The sequence below is a fragment of the Coregonus lavaretus genome, assembly GCF_964263955.1.
Source record: "Coregonus lavaretus genome assembly, contig: HAP1_SCAFFOLD_2944, whole genome shotgun sequence".
Lineage (NCBI taxonomy): Eukaryota > Metazoa > Chordata > Actinopteri > Salmoniformes > Salmonidae > Coregonus > Coregonus lavaretus.
The window spans coordinates 56,357-71,152 of record NW_028164264.1 but is presented as its reverse complement, the minus strand read 5'-3'; the positions used below and the strand labels follow the sequence as shown (position 1 = coordinate 71,152).

Below are 14,796 nucleotides of genomic sequence, written 5' to 3'. Positions count from 1 at the left end.
CCTATGTGCTTGATCTAACCATGTGATGGCAGGTATCTAGGTAAACATGGTTGTGTCAAGCGCCATGGAACGACCTGCAGACACCTCAGCATGACAAGACACGACAGACGGCCTCCTAGCTAGTCCCTCTGTGTGTGTGTGTGTGTGTGTGTGTGTGTGTGTGTGTGTGTGTGTGTGTGTGTGTGTGTGTGTGTGTGTGTGTGTGTGCGTGCCTTGTTGTGTTGGTGCGTGCGTGTGTGTGTGTCTCTGTGTCCCCGTGTGCAGCTATCTGTCCCCCCGTGTGTGTGTAATGGTTGTGTTGCAGTCATGTTTGAGTGTTGGTCTGTAACCGTCTTGTTGCAGTCTGTAACGGTCTCGCTGTGGTTGGTCCTGTAGGTACGGAGGACTACCGCAGTAAGCTGGGAGGAGACTGTTTTGCTGACCTTGCCTGTCCTGAGAAGTGTCGGTGTGAAGGGACCACGGTTGACTGTTCCAACCAGAAGCTGACCAAGATACCTGACCACATCCCTCAGTACACACAGAACTGTGAGTTAGGAGATACCACACATTCAGGAACTGTGAGTTAGGAGATACCACACATTCAGGAACTGTGAGTTAGGAGATACCACACATTCAGGAACTGTGAGTTAGGAGATACCACACATTCAGGAACTGTGAGTTAGGAGATACCACACATTCAGAACTGTGAGTTAGGAGATACCACACATTCAGGAACTGTGAGTTAGGAGATATCACACATTCAGGAACTGTGAGTTAGGAGATACCACACATTCAGGAACTGTGAGTTAGGAGATACCACACATTCAGGAACTGTGAGTTAGGAGATACCACACATTCAGGAACTGTGAGTTAGGAGATACCACACATTCAGGAACTGTGAGTTAGGAGATACCACACATTCAGGAACTGTGAGTTAGGAGATACCACACATTCAGAACTGTGAGTTAGGAGATACCACACATTCAGGAACTGTGAGTTAGGAGATACACACATTCAGGAACTGTGAGTTAGGAGATCACACATTCAGGAACTGTGAGTTAGGAGATACCACACATTCAGGAACTGTGAGTTAGGAGATACCACACATTCAGGAACTGTGAGTTAGGAGATACCACACATTCAGGAACTGTGAGTTAGGAGATACCACACATTCAGGAACTGTGAGTTAGGAGATACCACACATTCAGGAACTGTGAGTTAGGAGATATCACACATTCAGGAACTGTGAGTTAGGAGATACCACACATTCAGGAACTGTGAGTTAGGAGATACCACACATTCAGGAACTGTGAGTTAGGAGATACCACACATTCAGGAACTGTGAGTTAGGAGATACCACACATTCAGGAACTGTGAGTTAGGAGATACCACACATTCAGGAACTGTGAGTTAGGAGATACCACACATTCAGGAACTGTGAGTTAGGAGATACCACACATTCAGAACTGTGAGTTAGGAGATACCACACATTCAGGAACTGTGAGTTAGGAGATACCACACATTCAGGAACTGTGAGTTAGGAGATACCACACATTCAGGAACTGTGAGTTAGGAGATATCACACATTCAGGAACTGTGAGTTAGGAGATACCACACATTCAGGAACTGTGAGTTAGGAGATACCACACATTCAGGAACTGTGAGTTAGGAGATACCACACATTCAGGAACTGTGAGTTAGGAGATACCACACATTCAGGAACTGTGAGTTAGGAGATACCACACATTCAGGAACTGTGAGTTAGGAGATACCACACATTCAGGAACTGTGAGTTAGGAGATACCACACATTCAGGAACTGTGAGTTAGGAGATATCACACATTCAGGAACTGTGAGTTAGGAGATACCACACATTCAGGAACTGTGAGTTAGGAGATACCACACATTCAGGAACTGTGAGTTAGGAGATATCACACATTCAGGAACTGTGAGTTAGGAGATATCACACATTCAGGAACTGTGAGTTAGGAGATACCACACATTCAGGAACTGTGAGTTAGGAGATACCACACATTCAGGAACTGTGAGTTAGGAGATACCACACATTCAGGAACTGTGAGTTAGGAGATACCACACATTCAGGAACTGTGAGTTAGGAGATACCACACATTCAGGAACTGTGAGTTAGGAGATATCACACATTCAGGAACTGTGAGTTAGGAGATACCACACATTCAGGAACTGTGAGTTAGGAGATATCACACATTCAGGAACTGTGAGTTAGGAGATATCACACATTCAGGAACTGTGAGTTAGGAGATACCACACATTCAGGAACTGTGAGTTAGGAGATACCACACATTCAGGAACTGTGAGTTAGGAGATACCACACATTCAGGAACTGTGAGTTAGGAGATACCACACATTCAGGAACTGTGAGTTAGGAGATACCACACATTCAGGAACTGTGAGTTAGGAGATACCACACATTCAGGAACTGTGAGTTAGGAGATATCACACATTCAGGAACTGTGAGTTAGGAGATACCACACATTCAGGAACTGTGAGTTAGGAGATACCACACATTCAGGAACTGTGAGTTAGGAGATACCACACATTCAGGAACTGTGAGTTAGGAGATACCACACATTCAGGAACTGTGAGTTAGGAGATATCACACATTCAGGAACTGTGAGTTAGGAGATACCACACATTCAGGAACTGTGAGTTAGGAGATACCACACATTCAGGAACTGTGAGTTAGGAGATATCACACATTCAGGAACTGTGAGTTAGGAGATACCACACATTCAGGAACTGTGAGTTAGGAGATACCACACATTCAGGAACTGTGAGTTAGGAGATATCACACATTCAGGAACTGTGAGTTAGGAGATATCACACATTCAGGAACTGTGAGTTAGGAGATACCACACATTCAGGAACTGTGAGTTAGGAGATACCACACATTCAGGAACTGTGAGTTAGGAGATACCACACATTCAGGAACTGTGAGTTAGGAGATACCACACATTCAGGAACTGTGAGTTAGGAGATACCACACATTCAGGAACTGTGAGTTAGGAGATATCACACATTCAGGAACTGTGAGTTAGGAGATACCACACATTCAGGAACTGTGAGTTAGGAGATATCACACATTCAGGAACTGTGAGTTAGGAGATATCACACATTCAGGAACTGTGAGTTAGGAGATACCACACATTCAGGAACTGTGAGTTAGGAGATACCACACATTCAGGAACTGTGAGTTAGGAGATACCACACATTCAGGAACTGTGAGTTAGGAGATATCACACATTCAGGAACTGTGAGTTAGGAGATACCACACATTCAGGAACTGTGAGTTAGGAGATACCACACATCCAGGAACTGTGAGTTAGGAGATACCACACATTCAGGAACTGTGAGTTAGGAGATACCACACATTCAGGAACTGTGAGTTAGGAGATATCACACATTCAGGAACTGTGAGTTAGGAGATACCACACATTCAGGAACTGTGAGTTAGGAGATATCACACATTCAGGAACTGTGAGTTAGGAGATACCACACATTCAGGAACTGTGAGTTAGGAGATACCACACATTCAGGAACTGTGAGTTAGGAGATACCACACATTCAGGAACTGTGAGTTAGGAGATATCACACATTCAGGAACTGTGAGTTAAGAGATACCACACATTCAGGAACTGTGAGTTAGGAGATACCACACATTCAGGAACTGTGAGTTAGGAGATACCACACATTCAGGAACTGTGAGTTAGGAGATACCACACATTCAGGAACTGTGAGTTAGGAGATATCACACATTCAGGAACTGTGAGTTAGGAGATACCACACATTCAGGAACTGTGAGTTAGGAGATACCACACATTCAGGAACTGTGAGTTAGGAGATATCACACATTCAGGAACTGTGAGTTAGGAGATACCACACATTCAGGAACTGTGAGTTAGGAGATACCACACATTCAGGAACTGTGAGTTAGGAGATATCACACATTCAGGAACTGTGAGTTAGGAGATATCACACATTCAGGAACTGTGAGTTAGGAGATACCACACATTCAGGAACTGTGAGTTAGGAGATACCACACATTCAGGAACTGTGAGTTAGGAGATACCACACATTCAGGAACTGTGAGTTAGGAGATACCACACATTCAGGAACTGTGAGTTAGGAGATACCACACATTCAGGAACTGTGAGTTAGGAGATATCACACATTCAGGAACTGTGAGTTAGGAGATACCACACATTCAGGAACTGTGAGTTAGGAGATATCACACATTCAGGAACTGTGAGTTAGGAGATACCAAACATTCAGGAACTGTGAGTTAGGAGATACCACACATTCAGGAACTGTGAGTTAGGAGATACCACACATTCAGGAACTGTGAGTTAGGAGATACCACACATTCAGGAACTGTGAGTTAGGAGATACCACACATTCAGGAACTGTGAGTTAGGAGATACCACACATTCAGGAACTGTGAGTTAGGAGATATCACACATTCAGGAACTGTGAGTTAGGAGATACCACACATTCATAGACTGACAGACTGACAGACTGAGAGACTGAGAGACTGAGAGACCGACAGACCGACAGACTGACAGACTGACAGACTGAGAGACTGAGAGACTGACAGACTGACAGACTGACAGACTGACAGACTGAGAGACTGAGAGACTGAGAGACTGACAGACTGACAGTCTGACAGTCTGACAGACTGAGAGACCGACAGACCGAGAGACTGACAGACCGAGGGACTGAGAGACTGAGAGAATGAGAGACTGACAGACTGAGAGACCGACAGACTGAGAGACCGACAGACTGACAGACCAACCGACTGACAGACTGAGGGACTGACAGACTTAGAGACTGACAGACTTAGAGACTGACAGACTGAGAGACCGACAGACTGAGGGACTGACAGACTTAGAGACTGACAGACTTAGAGACTGACAGACTGAGAGACCGACAGACTGAGAGACTGAGAGACTGACAGACTGAGAGACCGACAGACTTAGAGACTGACAGACTGAGAGACCGACAGACTGAGAGACTGAGAGACTGACAGACTGACAGACTGAGAGACTGAGAGTACAACTTGTCATCTCTGTGTTCTTCATTCACTCTTCTCCTCTCCCCCCCTCTCTCTTGTTCCCTCTCCCCCTCGCTCTCTCTCTGTCTCCCTCCCTCTCTTCCTTCTTCCCTACCTCTCTCTCTGTCTCCCTCCCTCTCTTCCTTCTTCCCTACCTCTCTCTCTGTCTCCCTCCCTCTCTTCCTTCTTCCCTACCTCTCTCTCTGTCTCCCTCCCTCTCTTCCTTCTTCCCTACCTCTCTCTCTCTCCTTCCTTTCCTCCCTCTCCCCCTACCTCTCTCTCTGTCTCCCTCCCTCTCTTCCTTCTTCCCTACCTCTCTCTCTGTCTCCCTCCCTCTCTTCCTTCTTCCCTACCTCTCTCTCTGTCTCCCTCCCTCTCTTCCTTCTTCCCTACCTCTCTCTCTGTCTCCCTCCCTCTCTTCCTTCTTCCCTACCTCTCTCTCTGTCTCCCTCCCTCTCTTCCTTCTTCCCTACCTCTCTCTCTGTCTCCCTCCCTCTCTTCCTTCTTCCCTACCTCTCCCTCTGTCTCCCTCCCTCTCTTCCTTCTTCCCTACCTCTCTCTCTCCTTCCTTTCCTCCCTCTCCCCCTACCTCTCTCTCTGTCTCCCTCCCTCTCTTCCTTCTTCCCTACCTCTCCCTCTGTCTCCCTCCCTCTCTTCCTTCTTCCCTACCTCTCTCTCTGTCTCCCTCCCTCTCTTCCTTCTTCCCTACCTCTCTCTCTCTGTCTCCCTCCCTCTCTTCCTTCTTTCATACCTCTCTCTCTGTCTCCCTCCCTCTCTTCCTTCTTCCCTACCTCTCTCTCTGTCTCCCTCCCTCTCTTCCTTCTTCCCTACCTCTCTCTCTGTCTCCCTCCCTCTCTTCCTTCTTCCCTACCTCTCTCTCTGTCTCCCTCCCTCTCTTCCTTCTTCCCTACCTCTCTCTCTGTCTCCCTCCCTCTCTTCCTTCTTCCCTACCTCTCTCTCTGTCTCCCTCCCTCTCTTCCTTCTTCCCTATCTCTCTCTCTGTCTCCCTCCCTCTCTTCCTTCTTCCCTACCTCTCTCTCTGTCTCCCTCCCTCTCTTCCTTCTTCCCTACCTCTCCCTCTGTCTCCCTCCCTCTCTTCCTTCTTCCCTACCTCTCTCTCTGTCTCCCTCCCTCTCTTCCTTCTTCCCTACCTCTCCCTCTGTCTCCCTCCCTCTCTTCCTTCTTCCCTACCTCTCTCTCTGTCTCCCTCCCTCTCTTCCTTCTTCCCTACCTCTCTCTCTGTCTCCCTCCCTCTCTTCCTTCTTCCCTACCTCTCTCTCTGTCTCCCTCCCTCTCTTCCTTCTTCCCTACCTCTCTCTCTCTGTCTCCCTCCCTCTCTTCCTTCTTCCCTACCTCTCTCTCTGTCTCCCTCCCTCTCTTCCTTCTTCCCTACCTCTCTCTCTGTCTCCCTCCCTCTCTTCCTTCTTCCCTACCTCTCTCTCTCCTTCCTTTCCTCCCTCTCTTCCTTCTTCCCTACCTCTCTCTCTGTCTCCCTCCCTCTCTTCCTTCTTCCCTACCTCTCTCTCTGTCTCCCTCCCTCTCTTCCTTCTTCCCTACCTCTCTCTCTGTCTCCCTCCCTCTCTTCCTTCTTCCCTAACTCTCTCTCTGTCTCCCTCCCTCTCTTCCTTCTTCCCTACCTCTCTCTCTGTCTCCCTCCCTCTCTTCCTTCTTCCCTATCTCTCTCTCTGTCTCCCTCCCTCTCTTCCTTCTTCCCTACCTCTCTCTCTGTCTCCCTCCCTCTCTTCCTTCTTCCCTACCTCTCCCTCTGTCTCCCTCCCTCTCTTCCTTCTTCCCTACCTCTCTCTCTGTCTCCCTCCCTCTCTTCCTTCTTCCCTACCTCTCCCTCTGTCTCCCTCCCTCTCTTCCTTCTTCCCTACCTCTCTCTCTGTCTCCCTCCCTCTCTTCCTTCTTCCCTACCTCTCTCTCTGTCTCCCTCCCTCTCTTCCTTCTTCCCTACCTCTCTCTCTGTCTCCCTCCCTCTCTTCCTTCTTCCCTACCTCTCTCTCTCTGTCTCCCTCCCTCTCTTCCTTCTTCCCTACCTCTCTCTCTGTCTCCCTCCCTCTCTTCCTTCTTCCCTACCTCTCTCTCTGTCTCCCTCCCTCTCTTCCTTCTTCCCTACCTCTCTCTCTGTCTCCCTCCCTCTCTTCCTTCTTCCCTACCTCTCTCTCTCCTCCCTTTCCTCCCTCTCCCCCTCGCTCTCTCTCTGTCTCCCTCCCTCTCTTCCTTCTTCCTTACCTCTCTCTCTGTCTCCCTCCCTCTCTTCCTTCTTCCCTACCTCTCTCTCTGTCTCCCTCCCTCTCTTCCTTCTTCCCTACCTCTCTCTCTCCTTCCTTTCCTCCCTCTCCCCCTCGCTCTCTCTCTGTCTCCCTCCCTCTCTTCCTTCTTCCCTACCTCTCTCTCTGTCTCCCTCCCTCTCTTCCTTCTTCCCTACCTCTCTCTCTCCTCCCTTTCCTCCCTCTGTGTCTCTCTAGTCGTCTGAACAACAATGAGTTTACAGTGCTGGAGGCGACAGGGTTCTTTAAGAGGCTTCCTCAGCTTAAGAAGATGTAAGTAACTCAGCCAGTCAATGGTTTCAAGGGTTCATTCGGTTAAACACCAAGTTTACATCTCAGTCAAATATAAACCAAGGTGTATGTTGATTGTATGTTTTTGGTTTAGTTTTTTGTTTTTTTAAATATTTTTTTTACAGGGTAAATCAGCTTTAATATTGCAGATAGATTGTAACTTCCATCAATGTAATTGTCTGCATCACTTCCAATCCCCCATATGTTTTTTTTTTTTCTCGCAAATATATACACCTCTGGAAATAATTAAGAGACCACTGCATAATTGTCAGTTTCTCTGGTTTTACTATTCATAGGGATGTGTTTGGGTAAAATTAACATTTTTGTTTTATTCTATAAACTACTGGCAACATTTCACCCAAATTCCAAATAAGAATATTTTCATTTAGAGCATTTATTAGCAGAAAATGACAACTGGTCAAAAATAACAAAAAAATATGCAGTGTTGTCAGACCTCGAATAATGCAAAGAAAATAAGATCATGTTCATTTTTAAAACAACCCAATACTAATGTTTTAACTTAGAACGAGTTCAGAAATCCAATATTTGGTGGAATAACCCTGATTTTCAATCCCAGCTTTCATGCGTCTTGGCATGCTCTCCACCAGTCTTTCACATTGATGTTGGGTGACTTTATGCCACTCCTGGCGCAGAAATTCAAGCAGCTCGGCTTTGTTTGATGGCTTGTGACCATCCATCTTCCTCTCGATCACATTCCAGAAGTTTTCAAATGGGGTTCAGGTCTGGAGATTGGGCTGGCCATGACAGGGTCTTGATCTGGTGGTCCTCCATCCACACCTTGATTGACCTGGCTGTGTGGCATGGCGCATTGTCCTGCTGGAAAAACCAATCCTCAGAGTTGGGGAACAATGTCAGAGCGAAAGGAAGGACATTTTCTTCCAGGACAACCTTGTACGTGGCTTGATTCATGCGTCCTTCACAAAGACAAATCTGCCCGATTCCAGCATTGCTGAAGCACCCCCAGATCATCACTGATCCTCCACCAAATTTCACAGTGGTTGCGAGACGCTGTGGCTTGTAGGCCTCTCCAGGTCTCCGTCTAACCATTAGACGACCAGGTGTTGGGCAAAGCTGAAAATTGGACTCATCAGAGAAGATGACCTTACTCCAGTCCTCTACGGTCCAATCCTTATGGTCTTTTGCAAACCTCAGCCTGGCTCTTCTTTGCTTCTCATTGATGAAGGGCTTTTTTCTAGCTTTGCACGACTTCAGCCCTGCCCCTAGGAGCCTGTTTCGAACCGTCCTCGCCGTGCACTTCAACCCCAGCTGCCGTTTGACATTCTTTTTGTAGGTCACTTGATGTCATCCTACGGTTGTTGAGTGACATTCGAATGAGTTGGTGGTCATCCCGGTCATTAGAGAGTAGTTTTCGCCCTCTGCCGGTCTGTAGCTTTGTTGTCCCCAATGTCTGCTGCTTGACCTTGTTCTTATGAACCGCCGTCTTTGAAATTTTAAGGATGGAAGCAACCTGACGCTCACTGTATCCCTCTGCCAGTAAAGCCAGAATTGAACCCTTCTTTTCCTCACTCAAAACTTTCCTTTTCAACTCTTTTGGCATGGTCAATAGTTATTTTTTGATTAATATTACTTTTGAGGTACTATTAGCACTGTTTTTGCCATCCAGCTGGTCCTATTGCAAGAGGATAGTGATGACCACAGCAGTGGTTTTTATACTTTTCCTCGTTAAATAAGATTTGGTTCAGGTGATCACCTAATCAGTACCTAATTCAGTAGAATGAGGTGTGCCTGTGTTGGAATTCAACAGACACTGGAATGGAATGGCTGTCATACATGTAGAGATGCTGATTTAAGAAAAATATGCTGTGGTCTCTTAATTCTTTCCAGAGCTGTATATATATATATATATATATATATATATATATATATATAAGTATACATATGTATATGTGTGTATATATATATATATATATATATATATATATATATATATATATATATATATATTATATATATATATATATATATATACAGCTCTGGAAAGAATTGTACATACATACATATAAATACATATACATACATACTGTATATATACATATCCTTTTAAAAAATATATTTCCCTTTATTACTTTCCAACCCCACCACCCCTTCCCTACTTGGAGTAAACTAGTGAACAACAACGCTTAAGCCTCTACTTCCAGCTTATACATACTATATACATTTTACGGACACAGTCAATTTTACAATAATTCTATTTTGTTTGTTCTTTCTCCTGAACTTCTTCCTCTACCCTCAACCTCTCCGATCATTTTCATGATGTCCATCCGGTTTGCTTCTATATGCCATATCTTTCTAACTGTGCTCTTTCACAAAAGCTCTCAACCTATAACCTATATACTTATTATGGACACAGTATGCTTTACATTAGTTATCTTGTTGTTATTAGTTGTTGTTAGTTGTCATTAGTCCCATCCTTCAACTCCATTAAACACCACCCATCTATCTCTGATTGTATGTTAACATCATGGTCTTTTCCAATCAGTCAGTTTGAAAACCTTTCCTCTCTCTCTCTCCATAGTAACCTTAGTAACAACCGTATCTATCTATCTCCATAGTAACCAGGGTAACAACCCTATCTCTCTCTCTCCATAGTAACCCTAGTAACAACCGTATCTCTCTCTCTCCATAGTAACCTTAGTAACAACCGTATCTCTCTCTCTCCATAGTAACCTTAGTAACAACCCTATCTCTCTCTCCATAGTAACCTTAGTAACAACCCTATCTCTCTCTCTCCATAGTAACCTTAGTAACAACCGTATCAGTGACATAGAGGAGGGGACGTTTGAGGGAGCGACGGGAGTCAACGAGTTGATCCTGACTTCTAACAGACTGGAAAATATCCACTACCGCATGCTACAGGGCCTCAACGGACTCCGCACACTGTGGGTACACACACACACACTGAGACACACACACACTGACACACACACACTGAGACACACACACACTGAGACACACACACACTGAGACACACACACTGAGATACACACACACTGAGACACACACACACTGACACACACACACTGAGACACACACACACTGAGACACACACACACTGACACACACACACTGAGACACACACACTGACACACACACACTGACACACACACACTGACACACACACACTGAGACACACACACACTGAGACACACACACACTGAGACACACACACACTGAGAAACACACACACTGAGACACACACACACTGAGACACACACACACTGAGAAACACACACACTGAGACACACACACACTGAGACACACACACTGAGACACACACACACTGAGACACACACACACTGAGACACACACACACTGAGACACACACACACTGAGACACACACACACTGAGACACACACACACTGAGACACACACACACTGAGACACACACACACACTGAGACACACACACACACTGAGACACACACACACTGAGACACACACACACACTGAGACACACACACTGAGACACACACACTGAGACACACACACACTGAGACACACACACACACTGAGACACACACACACTGAGACACACACACACTGAGACACACACACACTGAGACACACACACACACTGAGACACACACACACTGACACACACACACACTGAGACACACACACACACACTGAGACACACACACACTGAGACACACACACTGACACACACACACACTGACACACACACACACTGAGACACACACACACTGAGACACACACACACTGAGACACACACACCTGAGACACACACACACTGAGACACACACACACCTGAGACACACACACACTGAGACACACACACACTGAGACACACACACACTGAGACACACACACTGAGACACACACACCTGAGACACACACACACCTGAGACCACTTACACATACCGTAAATGCAGTCTCTCAGTTGATGCGGTTAAGATCCCTTACTGAATGTCTTATTTCAGCTGGTATCCCTTTTTCATTTAATTATTGTCTGCATCTCTCTTTCTCTCTCCTCCCCTCACCCATCCCCCTCCCCCCTTCTCTCCCCTTTCTCTCTCTCTCTCTCTCTCTCTCTCTCTCCCTCTCTCTCTATCCCTCTCTCTCTCTCTCTCCCTCCCCCTCCCTCTCTCTCTCTTTACCTCTCTCTCTCTCTTACTCTCTCTCTCTCTCTCTCTCTCTATCTCTCTCTCTCACGCTCTCTCCCCCTCTCTCTCTCCCCCCCTCTCTCTCTCTCTCCCCCCTCTCTCTCTCTCTCTCTCTCCCCCTCTCTCTCTCTCTCTCTCTCTCACCCTCCCCCTCTCTCTAGTATGTTGAGGAGTAACCGTATTAGCTGTGTCAGTAACAGCAGCTTTGTGGGTCTGAGTTCTGTCAGACTGCTGTCACTCTACGACAACCTGATCACCTCTATGACCCCGGGAGCCTTCGACACGCTGCACGCCCTGTCCACACTGTGAGTACACACGCCCTCCCCCCCTCTGTTCTGACCTCTTCCTGTTCCAGGAACCAGCCGGCCAATCCCTTCAACTGTAACTGACCTCTCCTGTGTATATTCCAGGAACCAGCCGGCCAATCCCTTCAACTGTAACTGACCTCTCCTGTGTATATTGCAGGAACCAGCCGGCCAATCCCTTCAACTGTAACTGACCTCTCCTGTGTATATTCCAGCAACCTGCCGGCCAATCCCTTCAACTGTAACTGACCTCTCCTGTGTATATTCCAGGAACCAGCCGGCCAATCCCTTCAACTGTAACTGACCTCTCCTGTGTATATTCCAGGAACCTGCTGGCCAATCCCTTCAACTGTAACTGACCTCTCCTGTGTATGTTCCAGGAACCAGCCGGCCAATCCCTTCAACTGTAACTGACCTCTCCTGTGTATATTCCAGGAACCAGCCGGCCAATCCCTTCAACTGTAACTGACCTCTCCTGTGTATATTCCAGGAACCTGCTGGCCAATCGCTTCAACTGTAACTGACCTCTCCTGTGTATATTCCAGGAACCAGCCGGCCAATCCCTTCAACTGTAACTGACCTCTCCTGTGTATGTTCCAGGAACCAGCCGGCCAATCCCTTCAACTGTAACTGACCTCTCCTGTGTATATTCTAGGAACCAGCCGGCCAATCCCTTCAACTGTAACTGACCTCTCCTGTGTATATTCCAGGAACCAGCCGGCCAATCCCTTCAACTGTAACTGACCTCTCCTGTGTATATTCCAGGAACCAGCCGGCCAATCCCTTCAACTGTAACTGACCTCTCCTGTGTATATTCCAGGAACCTGCTGGCCAATCCCTTCAACTGTAACTGCCACCTGGCATGGCTTGGGGATTGGTTGAGGAGGAAGCGTATCGTCACGGGCAACCCCCGCTGTCAGAACCCCTACTTCCTGAAAGAGATCCCTATACAGGATGTAGCCGGACAGGACTTCACCTGCGACGACGGTACACACACACACACACACACACACACACACACACACACACACACACACACACACACACACACACACACACACACACACACACACACACACACATACACACACATAGTGATCAGCCTGGTCACTAGAAATAGCATTAGATTTGGGACATTTGAAAAGGTCCTGAGGACAACGATATATGACTTCTTCAGCGAGGAAAAAAACAACCAACCAACGATGGCGGCAACGTTTCAGGGCTGGAGGACTGACTGACCACTACACCACGGCAGCTCACTGTGCTCTAGGGGAGGACTGACTGTTTAGACCACTACACCACGGCAGCTCACTGTGCTCTAGGGGAGGACTGACTGACCACTATACCACGGCAGCTCACTGTGCTCTAGGGGAGGACTGACTGTTTAGACCACTACACCACGGCAGCTCACTGTGCTCTAGGGGAGGACTGACTGTTTAGACCACTACACCACGGCAGCTCACTGTGCTCTAGGGGAGGACTGACTGACCACTACACCACGGCAGCTCACTATGCTCTAGGGGAGGACTGACTGACCACTACACCACGGCAGCTCATGTGCTCTAGGGGAGGACTGACTGTTTAGACCACTACACCACGGCAGCTCACTGTGCTCTAGGGGAGGACTGACTGACCACTACACCACGGCAGCTCACTGTGCTCTAGGGGAGGACTGACTGACCACTACACCACGGCAGCTCACTGTGCTCTAGGGGAGGACTGACTGTTTAGACCACTACACCACGGCAGCTCACTATGCTCTAGGGGAGGACTGACTGTTTAGACCACTACACCACGGCAGCTCACTGTGCTCTAGGGGAGGACTGACTGTTTAGACCACTACACAACGGCAGCTCACTGTGCTCTAGGGGAGGACTGACTGTTTAGACCACTACACCACGGCAGCTCACTGTGCTCTAGGGGAGGACTGACTGACCACTACACCACGGCAGCTCACTGTGCTCTAGGGGAGGACTGACTGTTTAGACCACTACACCACGGCAGCTCACTGTGCTCTAGGGGAGGACTGACTGACCACTACACCACGGCAGCTCACTGTGCTCTAGGGGAGGACTGACTGACCACTACACCACGGCAGCTCACTGTGCTCTAGGGGAGGACTGACTGACCACTACACCACGGCAGCTCACTATGCTCTAGGGGAGGACTGACTGACCACTACACCACGGCAGCTCACTATGCTCTAGGGGAGGACTGACTGACCACTACACCACGGCAGCTCACTATGCTCTAGGGGAGGACTGACTGACCACTACACCACGGCAGCTCACTGTGCTCTAGGGGAGGACTGACTGTTTAGACCACTACACCACGGCAGCTCACTATGCTCTAGGGGAGGACTGACTGACCACTACACCACGGCAGCTCACTGTGCTCTAGGGGAGGACTGACTGACCACTACACCACGGCAGCTCACTGTGCTCTAGGGGAGGACTGACTGACCACTACACCACGGCAGCTCACTGTGCTCTAGGGGAGGACTGACTGTTTAGACCACTACACCACGGCAGCTCACTATGCTCTAGGGGAGGACTGACTGACCACTACACCACGGCAGCTCACTATGCTCTAGGGGAGGACTGACTGTTTAGACCACTACACCACGGCAGCTCATTGTGCTCTAGGGGAGGACTGACTGACCACTACACCACGGCAGCTCACTATGCTCTAGG

General features: G+C 47.8%; 1 protein-coding gene across 1 annotated transcript in view; it reads left to right on the top strand.

Moving 5' to 3' along the window:
• Nucleotides 1-375: 375 nt before the first annotated feature.
• Nucleotides 376-14,796, top strand: part of LOC311117260 (slit homolog 2 protein-like) — a gene marked incomplete at both ends in the record, with an annotated part of 70,425 nt that continues 56,004 nt past the window's right edge. Inside the window, 6 exon segments of the mRNA XM_084192230.1 lie at nucleotides 376-516; nucleotides 519-525; nucleotides 7,540-7,614; nucleotides 10,410-10,553; nucleotides 11,960-12,103; nucleotides 12,924-13,090. Coding sequence (XP_084048356.1) covers nucleotides 376-516; nucleotides 519-525; nucleotides 7,540-7,614; nucleotides 10,410-10,553; nucleotides 11,960-12,103; nucleotides 12,924-13,090 — 678 coding nt within the window.